This window comes from Dendrobates tinctorius, unplaced genomic scaffold (assembly GCF_039654945.1).
Source record: "Dendrobates tinctorius isolate UK_male_01 unplaced genomic scaffold, ASM3965494v1 ptg000293l, whole genome shotgun sequence".
Taxonomy (NCBI): Eukaryota; Metazoa; Chordata; class Amphibia; order Anura; family Dendrobatidae; genus Dendrobates; species Dendrobates tinctorius.
Window position 1 is genome coordinate 7,345,470 of NW_027361960.1, and position 12,189 is coordinate 7,357,658.

At 40.4% G+C, this 12,189-nt stretch overlaps 1 protein-coding gene across 1 annotated transcript in view; it reads left to right on the top strand.

The window, feature by feature from the left end:
• Positions 1-3,864, top strand: part of LYST (lysosomal trafficking regulator) — a 722,897-nt gene extending 719,033 nt beyond the window's left edge. Inside the window, exon 52 of the mRNA XM_073560091.1 lies at positions 2,076-3,864. Coding sequence (XP_073416192.1) covers positions 2,076-2,217 — 142 coding nt within the window. The 3' untranslated portion in view covers positions 2,218-3,864. The remainder of the gene's footprint in view (positions 1-2,075) is intronic.
• Positions 3,865-12,189: the final 8,325 nt, after the last annotated feature.

Here is a 12,189-nt window from a genome sequence, read left to right on the forward strand (position 1 = left end):
GACACGCGGCACACCCGACCATGTGTCGCGGCACACTAGTGTGCCGCGGAACACTGGTTGAAAACCACTGCTTTAGAACATCCAGCGATTGGACCTTTCCTACCCTCTTTCAGAGTACATTAAAAGCTGCCTTTCTGAAGTCCAACCTTAAAATGTGTTTCCTCCCTGGTTTTCCTCTTCTTGTGATCCAAAATTTGAGGATAGCATGATCGCTGCCTCCTAAATTCACAGCCAACTTTACTTCATTACAATCCACTGATGCACTGCTATGTATAGCACAAGCTATCGAATGATTGCAGCTTCAAGTCTCCTAATGGACTAATAAATACAATGAAAAGTAAAAAAAAGTTTTAAAAAACATGAAAAAATAAAAAAAAGTTAATCACCCACCTTTTGCCATTTTGAAGGTAAAACAATGAAAAAATACAAATATTTGGTATCGCTGCATTGAAAAATGTCCGATCCATAACAATATAAAATAAATTAATCCGATTTGTAAACAGCTTAATGAAAAGAAAATTGAAAAGCCAGAATTATGTTTTCTTGGCCCCTACAGCATAGCAGTAAAATGCAATAAGATGTGATCAAAGCATTGTTCCTATCCCAAAATGGTATAAGTAAAAACGTCAGCTCAGGGGGCAAAAAATAAGTCATCACATAGCATCATATCCAGAAAAATGAAAATATTGTGAGTCTTGGAAAATGGCCACAAAAAAACCCAAAATATTTCTTTCCTCTACAAATTTTTGCATTTTTATTCACCACTTAAATAAAAAAAAAAATATGCATATACATGTTTGGTGCACTGACTTGGAGAATCATATTGCCAGGCCAGTTTTACCATATAGTGAACATGTTAAATAAAAAAGACTAAAAAAAAATTGTTTAATTGCATTTTGTTTTTGCAACTTCACAGTACTTGCAATATTTTCCCCGCTTTTCTGTACACTATGTGTTAGAATGAATGGTGTCATGCAAAAGTACAACTCGTCACTCAAAAAGCAAACCCTCACATGGCCATATTGATGAAAAAATTAAAAAGCTATGGCTTTTGGAAGAAAGGGTGGAAAAAGTGAAAACGAAAAACAAAGATAATCGCTCGTGTTAAAGATGTCCATACACATAAAATAGCTGTCAGCTAAACTTCTGTTTGGAAGGCAACCTTTTCTGGATCAGCTGAGAATTCATGTGTATTCAACACACAGAGAGGAGATGGCATCTGTAGACACTTCTGACATTGGCTTATGTCCCCTGAAAGCAAAAGGGTATTGAAATTCTTTTTCTTCCCTGGCATCAACTGTCAGGGAGAGTTGTGAGACTCCATACACGTTATTGGTCGGTTCTGGCAAATTCAGTGGGTACAAATAACTTTCACCTAATATGTATGGGAGCTTATGCTGAATTTTTTCAGCATGAATGCTGCTGGAGAGATCAGCGCAAATAGGGTCTTATCCGATGCAAAATAGATCAATATGATCAGATTATACTCACCAAATGGAGCTATTATTATAGCATGTAGAATTATCCGCTGCAGAAGATCCACAGGTCAGCAAGTGACCATGTTGTAGATAAATGAACGGGTTAATGTGGATATCATCCCCTCTGCTGAATAATTGTAGGTCCAGATGTGCTTCACATAGAGAATGGTGGTTTATTCAATGCATTTCACAGTCCAAATGTCTTCTTCAGGAAATTCCACACATTTGTATGGTATTTCCCGATGAAGAAGTCACTTGGACTTTGAAGCTCGTTGAATAAACGATCATTCTCTATGTGAAGCACATCTGAAGTTTATCAATAGTCAGGGGGAGCAATTTGTCTCAAATCTACAGTATATTATATGTTATGTAACTGAGTGTCCGAATATGGACACTATACACATGACACAAGCTCACTTATCACAGCTGTAAGCAATTATTTTCTAGACTTTTTTCTAAAAAATGTTTAAAGTTTTATTATAATCGCCTTGAAAATGTGCTAATTTGAAAACAAAAATGACATATGATTCCTTGATAATGCCTTTTAAATCAAGTTCCATGTAATATAATGTACCCTTTTATCTGCTCTGCTTCCAGCCTTACCTTTTCCTGTGATGGCCATCATCTTTACACTGCAAACAGTGAAGGTACAGTGATTGGCTGGTGTCGCAAGGACCAACAACGTCTGAAGAAACTACCCATGTTTTACGCATTCCTCAGCAATTATGCGGCTTGTTAGAAACACTTGCTGTAATTTGCAAACGTTACAGTTGTCTGTAGCAACATTTCAAAAGAACTGTGCTTAAACTCTATTTTAGCTTTGTTAATATTGATAAATGTATATTTGATCATGTAATTATTGATGATTGCTTAATGCATTTCTTAGCTGTAGCCTCTAAAGCTAAAAACAAAGGTTGTTTTGTTTGGAGATCCCTTCATCGTATGATGTCAGGTGATCATTTAATCAATGCAATGAAGAACAAGTTTCTACCAAAGAATAAAAGAAGTCTTGCCCTTCCCTTGACATACATTCAAGTAAATATCCTTGTCCTTCTATATCTGACATTTTTTTCTTCTTCTCCTCTCCGATCAAGAGATATGCCCCTTCTTTCCTGTGTGTAATTCTAGTCTTGTTAGCCAAGTGGGCTTAGTCCTCAACTCTTTTATAGGTGTCTTCTTGAGGATCATGCCTACTTGGGTAACAGAATTAGATTCACGTACAGGGAAGAGGGGGCCATGTCTCAAGAACTGAGAGGTGCAAAATAAACAATGCCAAATTTAGGAGAACAGTGACATTTACACCAGGCAAAAAATTCCATTTTTGTTTCAAGTGATAGGTCTTCTTTAAGCGTTCTTTGAGCAATACTTTTGCAGTAATATTTTTGCTCTTTGCATTTAAATACATTTATATTTATAAGGGCTAATTTATGAATGTAAGTGTGCTGCTGAGAACATAAAGACAGATCCTAGCACAAAGGAGAAGAAAAACATTTGCCATCATTTTCTTTGTCTAAGGATCCATTCATATTTTTGATCAGTCTAGACAAACCGTAGTAAAAAGCAGATCTCCTGAAGTCATCTTAGAGCTGTTGAGAATACATCTATAGACGCATTCCAGAAGCCTGATCTGTTCTTTTCCTTTGGTGACATCCAATTTGAAAATTCATTGTCAGGTAACCTATTCCAGTGTTCTGTCACTTTATAGATACAACTTAGAGAGTTGTGGTTTTATGTTTGCTTTACTGTTAGGTCATAATTTGTGAAGTGCTAATGGCCTCTTTTTTGACTTGTTTTGTCTAGTCTATTTGTATATATCACACAAGTTCTTTGTGAATGTACTATTGCATTATCTTTAGAGCTTTTTAAGGCGTCCATCTTTAAATTGATGTAGCTTATTAACTTTCATATATTTGCTTTCTAAATCATCTACCTAAGTTTTTTTTACAGTTGAAATATTTTTGAAAGCAGTCAAGTTGTTCTGTAGCCATAGGGGATTTTATGAGATGCTGCTTACAGAAACACACAAAGTGAATCAGAAGAATATGGTAGTATTGATTCAATGCTGCAGGATCTTCAAACATAGTCCATTTAAGTTGCTATCATATTGAAAGTCAAAATAACACTGCACAAAGCCCTATTTTTCCCGTCACAATTCATGACACATCTGGCAGAGTGAGCACGATTGCAGCTTTCATTTAAAAACTTTAAGGAAAGTGTGTATATTTAACTTGAATTATTACGCATGAATTTTCATAAGTCACTTTTTTGCTTTTGAGTAACACATGTAAAACAAAAGGAATTATGATGACAATTTCTTTATGATTCTTTATGTACATTGACTGTTTTCTTTGCACAATAAGTAAATAAATCTACAATTTCCTGACAATTTGAGTTTGCATGTCAATGTTTTTTGCTGGTCCTAACAGACGTTCTCTCAGTGTAAAACTTACAGGACTAATGCATGTGTATTGCAGTGCATTAGAACAATGATCAGGCATACAAAAATTAAAGTCCCATAAAGGGATTAAGTAACAAAGTGAAAAAAAAAATTAAAAAAGCCCCCCACAGAATAAGCATAAAAAAATTTAAAAAAAAATAGTGTACATGTAGATACGCATATTTTATGTAAAAACAAAAAGTACTCAAATTTGGTATTCCTGCATCCAGAGCAAACTGATCTATAAAACTGTCACACTATTTAACACCTACAGTGAATACTTTCAAAGAAAAAGCATATTTTTTCATCATACTGCCGATCAAAAAGTAAAATAAAATACTATCAAAAAGTCCTATGTAAATATAAATGGTATCCCTGAAAAAATGCATGTTGTTCCACAAAAAGCAAGACTCCATACAGCTCTGTAAGTGGAAAAATAAGAAAAATTATAGCTCTCAAAATTAGCGATGCAAAAACATTTTATTTTTGATTAGTGTTAATGTGTCATAACATAAAAATTGTACTGACACTGAGAATAAACTTGTTTATCACGTTTACCACACTGAACAGCATGAAAGAAAAAAAAACCCTGAATTGCTGGTTTTGCTCATTCTGCCTCCCAAAAATCGGAAAACCAAAATTGTTAAGTACCCAAAAATTCTTCCCATAAGATCTTCAACTCAAAAAAGAAGCCCTCACATGACTGTCGCAGGAAAATTGAAAAATGATAGCATATAAAATATCGTAGAGCAGAAAATATTTGTAAAAAAAACCCTAAACAAACAAAAATGTTTTTTTAGTGTGTAGCAAAACATTAAAGATTGATATATAATGCACTATAAATGCCATTAAAAATTAGAGACAATTCTCCAGCTCTTGATTTGTTCATTCTGCCTCCGTAATGTTCGGTTGACATTTATCTTGTGCTCTACAAGATGAGCACTGAATCATAGCTTCTGAATACATCTCTGAAATAAATAATTTAGACAAAAATCCGACAGAAGATTCACTGTAATGAGGCACATGGTGTCACTTTGGACTTTAATGGACCACTGAAAAATCAGACACCACGGAACAGGGTATAAAATCAACTTATGATCCCAAATAACTTGTGTTATTACAATTAGTAAAATCCAAAAATCCGTCACTCACAACTTTACATCAAGAGATAGAGTTGACAGAAAAAAACACAAGAACTAAAATTATAGATAAATTGCAATTTTATTAGAAATATCAATTTTTTTATCACATAAAATTTATTATTTAAGCAATTGTTTACCATATTTAGAAGGAACAATAAGGCTAAGACATCATTAAAGACAGTATACAAATAAAAAATGAAAAATCATTTCTGCTAATTAGCAAAAAAATACCACCATGTGAGATAATATTATTATAAAAATTATCTTTTAGTCCTTTCCTAAATAATTAGCTGTAATTTTATCTGTCACAGAAAGCACTATACCAATTATATAAATATATGCTGGAATAGCGTGTAATTATGATTGTGCTTTGTTAACAAAGGCACATTAACAGCCATTCATCTAGGAATTGCCCACAGGTGAATAATTTAACTATGTTTAAAAAGGAACTCGTGCATCAATTTCACTCAGCATACCATAGCTGTGCTGATTCAAACATTCTAATCATCTGCCAAAATGCAGAGAATCATAAAAAGGCGCTGCTAATACAAGTTGCAGTGAAACAAATTTTAAACAAACTTACATGTGTGATGTCTAGAGCCGTGCTCCTCAAAACCCCAACATGCGTTTCGTTGGCAACTTCCTCAGGGGGCGTGTCAGGGCATAGGAACACCGGATCTAATATAATCATGAATAGCCAATCACACCGCCTGATCAATTAGAATTTATCGCTGGCTGTTACTAAGAAGCATAATGCGGCGCACTTCACCCTGCCGCCGAAATCTCAAACATGACCCGTCATGTCCGGTCTATGGAACGCTAAACATCCTAGCGTCATGGTGATATACACTATGAGTGTCAGCGAGTCCATTTGTATTGCCAGAAAGGAAAGGTCAGATCTCAGCTGGAAGAGAGCAGTGCCCACAGCTTCCAACAGACCCAGTGAATTTATGTGTATTCATCAAAATTATGATAATAAAAAAAGTCTATCCCTAGTTTCACCAGGGTGTGTGATTGGCTATTCATGATTATATTAGATCCGGTGTTCCTTTGCCCTGACACGCCCCCTGAGGAAGTTGCCAACGAAAAGCGCATCAGGGTTTTGAGGATTACGGCTCTAGACATCGCACATGTAAGTTTGTTTAAAATTTGTTTCACTGCAACTTGTATTGTATTAGCAGCGCCTTTTTATGATTCTCTGCATTTTGGCAGATGATTAGAATGTTTGAATCAGAGCAGCTATAGTATGCTGAGTGAAATTGATGCACAAGTTCCTTTTTAAACATAGTTAAATTATTCACCTGTGGGCAATTCCTAGATGAATGGCTGCTGCTCCTTTTTAAAAAAAAAGCACCATCATAATTACATGCTATTCCAGCATATATTTAAATAATTGGTATAGTGCTTTCTGTGACAGATAAAATTACAGCTAATTATTTAGGAAAGGACTAAAAAATAATTTTTATAATAATATTTATTATCTCACATGGTGGTATATTTTTTAGCTAATTAGCAGAAATGATTTTTCATTTTTAATTTGTATACTGTCTTTAATAATGTCTTAGCCTTATTGTTCCTTCTAAATATGGTACACAAGGGCTTAAATAATAAATTTTATGTGATAAAAAAAATTGATATTTCTAATAAAATTGCAATTTATCTATAATTTTAGTTCTTGTGTTTTTTTCTGTCAACTCTATCCCTTGATGTAGAGTTGTGAGTGACGAGTTTTTGGATTTTACCACTGTAAAGGGGGCCAGAATAGATGCATCGGTGGTTTCATCCGAATCACGTTGTGAGGAGCTGGCCACGGACTAAAGACTATTGGACCAATGCACGAAGCGCGGAAGCCACTGCTCTAATGCAGGGTTCCCCAACTCCAGTCCTCAAGGCCCACCAACAGGTCATGTTTTCAGGATTTCCCTTGTATTCTACAGGTGATGCAATTATCACCTGGGCAATACTAAGGAAATCCTGAAAAGATGACCTGTTGGTGGGCCTTGAGGACTGGAGTTGGGGAACCCTGCTCTAATGGATGCGGACTTTTTCCTGCATAAAGCACTGGTTACAGCGATCTTATTGTGATTGTGCCATTGTTCTCCCAGTCACTAATACTATTATGTGGATGGGGATAGTAGACCCAGTGTAGCCACCACAGGGGATCTCACATGCTATCCCAGGTGATGGGCTCAGCATCAGGACATCAAGAAAATACCTCCACCAATGCACAGTTAGCTTTGGTAAGTGGCGGGGTTGTGTTTCCAGAGGGCTGGGCTCAATTCCAGAGGGGGCAGCTTGGGGTATTTAGGACACTGACGAGGGAAAGGGGGGTTGCTCCTGGCTGGAGCTGGATACACATGCTACAGTCATGGGAAGGAGCATAGGCTGTGATTTCACACTATTCAAGCTGGAGATACCATAGCTGTGGGCCATCCAAAAGTTGGGAGACAGGACAGTGGGCATTGCTTGGTAGGGGGGCAGTGGAACTGCTCTTTCTGGGATGAGATCTTGTGGACTTGGCATGTTATTTTGGCCATCTACCTAGAGTTGCTGTATAACCATGGACGAAAAAAATAAAACTAATTGTATCATTAGCCTGTCTAGGTGATTAGTACAACCCACAACCTCTGATCTTCACATGTGGTGACAGCAGTGGGATCACCTATCTCTGGACAGCATACCAGGGAAAGTTACTGTGCGGTGATTTGGCAGAAGAGATGGCAGACTCCACCTACATAAGGCTTGAGACTTTGAGCTGAGAGCCCTTTGCTCTTGAAGAGAGCTATAGTGGTTGCCAGGGGACAACTGGGAGACCCTAACTAATGCAATGCTTGACGGACTTGGATTGTGAACACCCACAGGAAGAGGTCAGTTCAGACGTGGAGGAGTGGTGCTTCGTGGAGTGACCACAGCCCAGTGCTGCCATCCTGATGGTGGCGAATTGACCTACTCAGTTGAGGCAGATGCTGGCCCCACTAGGAGAGCTGTTCATGGAGCAGCGGTGTTAGGCAAATATCTGGGTGTGCATGCAGCAGTACCTCTGCCTCCCCAGTGCAGATGACAGTAAATAACAGAAGAGAGGGATCTGCATCTTTAAAATATCAGGACATACCACAGTTCAATGAAGACACCTCGGATATTGATGAACATCTCCAGTAATTTGAGAATCACTGTCTGCTGCGTGAGGTGTCAGTCGGTGATTGACCCAGATTTGTCAGCATTGGCCTGACTGGGAAAGCAAGAGAAGCTTTTAATAACTTGTCTTCTGGAGATCACAGATGGTACTATACTGTTTGCAGCACATTACTAGAGAGGTGTGCTGTCACGCTTGAAACCTACTGGAGGAAGTTTCGAGAGACTGACAAGCCCGAAGCACAATAGGTATGGCATGAACTTGATGGATAGAAAGATTTGGGGGCTTGGGAAGCAGAATATGTCTTAGTTATATTCATGCTGGAACAATTTGTGTCCAAGCTCTCAGGCAACTTAACCCCTTTACGACTTTAACATATCCATAAGTCCAGGTCGGTAGGTGCTTACCGACCTTGGACTTACATATACATCATATCTTTAATTCAGCATCACAGTCGCGGTGATCGCATTCAGGTGCCTGCTCAGTCTTACAGCAGGGCACATGGAGTTGTCGTCCCAATGGGTGGAGAAGCTCCCTCACAACTACGATCACTGTGATTGGCTATTCAATTCTGAATAGCCAATCGCAGCATTTTCAGTTAAATTAAATTGTCTGAAACACTGATGTCCAGCCTACAATAGGTGCCCCTCATCATTATCAAGCTTTCTTCTCCACACAGCCCCTCATCATCATCATACCCATTTCTCTGCACAGCCTCTCATCATCATGCCTACGTCTCCACACAGCCCTTTGTCCTCATCATGCCCCCTTCTCCACACAGCCCCACGTCATCATGCCCACTTTTCCATTAGCCTCATCATCATGCCCCTTTCTCCACACAGCCCCTCATCACCATGGCCTCATCCCCTTCTCCACATCCCCTCATCTTCATGCCCCCTTCTCCACACAGTTCCTCATCCGTCTTATCCACAGTCCCACATCATACCCCTTTCTTCACACAGTCCCTCATCATCAAGGAGCATTATGATGTGACACTGTGTGGAGGAGGCATGATGATGAGGGAGTTGAGTAGGGGACATGATGAGGGGATGTGTGGAGAATGAGGCATGATGAGAGGCTGTGTGGAGAAGTCGATATGATGAGGTGCTGTGTGAAGAAGGGGGCATGATGAGAGGCTGTGTGGAGAAGTCGATATGAGGGACTGTGTGGAGAAGGTGACTTGAGAGGCTGTGTGGATAAGAGGATATTATGATAAGAGGCTGTATGGAGAAGGGGGCATTATGATGAGAGGCTAAGTGTAGAATGAGGTATGATGATGAGGGGCTCTGTGGAGAAGGGATGATGAGGTGCTGTGTGAAGAAGGGGACATGATTATGAAGGACTGTGGAGAAGGGGGCATGATGAGGGAGTAGAAGAGGGGGATGATTATGAGCTGTGTGGAGTAAGGGAGATGATGAGGGGCTGTGTAGAGAAGGGGGCATGATGATGAGGGGCTGTGTCGAGAAGGGGACATGATGATGAGGGCTGTGTGGAGGTGACATTGAGAGGCTGTGTGGAGAAGGGGATATGATTATAAGAGGCTATGTGGAGAAGGGAAATGAAGGGCTGTATGGATAAGGGGACATGATGATAAGGGGCTGTGTGGAGAAGGGGGCATGATGATGGGCTGTGTGGAGAAGAGGGCATGATCATGATGAGAGGCTAAGTGGAGAAGGGGGTATGATGTTGAAGGGATGTGTGGAGAAGGGGGTATGATGATGAGGGGCTCTCTGGAGAAGGGATAATGAGATGCTATGTGAAGAAGGGGGTATGATGATGCGGCACTGTGTGGAGAAAGGGACATGATGATGGGCTGTGTGTAGAAGGGGCATGATAATGAGTGACTGTGTGGAGAAACAAGCATGATGAGGGAGTGGAGAAGGTGGATGATGACGGTCTGTGGAGAAGGGGGCATTATGATGTGGGACTGGAGGAGGCATGATGATGAGGGAGTGGAGAAGGGGGATGATGACGGGCTGTGTGGAAAAGGGAGGATGAGCTGTGTGGAGAAGGGCATGATGATGTGGGAGTGGAAAAGGGGATGATGACAGGCTATGAGGAAAAGGCAGTATGATGATAAGGGGCTGTGTGGAGAAGAGTGCATGATGAACAATAGAAAACCACAACACAGACGGCGACAACCCTGGCACACCCTGCATACACGTCTGTGGAGAAAATCCAATCTACACGAAGATTTCATCTATTATAAGTTTATGCTTACAACATACAACACTGCCCTTCACCTCTCAAAACAAACCTATTTCAACACCCTCATCACCTCACTGTCCAATAACCCTAAACGTCTCTTTGACACTTTTCATTCTCTACTCAGCCCAAGAGTACAGGCCCCAACCATGGAGCTTCGAGCTGACGATCTAGCCAATTATTTTAACGAAAAAATTCACCAGATCCGACAGGAAATTATCTCCCAATCACCTCATACCATGCACTGTCCTCCCTCCCCACTGCATCTAGCTCACACTCTGATTTTGAACCAGTCACAGAAGAAGAAGTAAGCAGGCTCTTTGCATCTTCTTGCCCAACCACTTGCACCAGTAACCCATTTCCATCACATCTCCTCCAGTCCCTTTCCCCTGCTGTCACCCCTCACCGAACTAAAATATTTAACCTCTCTCTTCTGGTATCTTTCCCTCATTTAAGCATGCCATCATACATCCACTACTTAAAAAACCATCCCTCGACCAAAACTGTGACGCTAACTATAGACCTGTCTCTAATCTTCCCTTCATCTCTAAACGCCTGGAACGCCTGGTCCACTCCCGTCTTATCCGCTATCTCTCTGATAACTCTCTTCACGACCCTTTCCAATCCAGGTTCCGCTCTTTACACTCTACTGAAACTGCCCTCACTAAAGTTTCTAATGATCTACTAACAGCTAAATCAAATGGTCATTACTCCATGCTAATTCTCTTGGATCTCTCTGCAGCATTCGACACTGTGGATCATCAGCTCCTTCTCACTGTGCTCCGTTCCATTGGCCTCAAGGACACCATTCTCTCCTGGTTCTCCTATCTCTCTGACCGCTCCTTTAGTGTATCTTTTGCTGGTTCCTCCTCTCATCTTCCCCTTACTGTTGGGGTTCCTCAAGGATCAGTCCTAGGCCCCCTCTTCTCTTTGTACACTGCCCCTATTGGTCAAACAATCAGTAGATTTGGTTTCCAGTACCATCTCTATGCTGATGACACCCAATTATATGCTTCTTCTCCTGACATCACGACAGCCTTGCTAGAAAACACCAGCGATTGTCTAAACGCTGTGTCGAACATCATGTCCTCACTATATCTGAAACTGAACCTGTCAAAGACTGAACTCCTTGTGTTTCCTCCCGCTACTAATGTACCTATACCCGACATTGCCATTTCCGTGTGTGATTCACCTATTACTCCCCAGCAACATGCCCGCTGTCTTGGGGTCATACTTGATTCCGAGCTTTCCTTTGCCCCCCACATCCGATCACTGGCTCGCTCTTGTTATCTGCACCTCAAAAACATTTCTAGAATTCGACCTTTTCTTACTTTTGTTTCCACAAAATCTCTTACTGTTTCTCTTATTCATTCTCGTCTCGACTATTGTAACTCTCTTCTAATCGGTCTCCCTCTTACCAAACTCTCCCCTCTTCAATCTGTCTTGAATGCTGCAGCCAGGATCATATTCCTCGCCAATCGTTACACCGATGCCTCTACCTTGTGCCAGTCATTACACTGGCTACCCATCCACTCCAGAATTCAGTATAAACTTATTACCCTCACCCACAAAGCCCTCCATGGCTCAGCACCACCCTACATCTCCCTTGTTTCAGTATACCACCCTACCCACGCCCTCCATTCTGCTGATGACCTGAGGTTAGCATCCTCAATAATCAGAACCTCCCACTCCCGTCTCCAAGACTTTACACGTGCTGCGCCAATTCTTTGGAATGCACTTCCCAGGTCAATATGATTAGTCCCCAATCCCCACAATTTGAAGCATGCCCTGAAA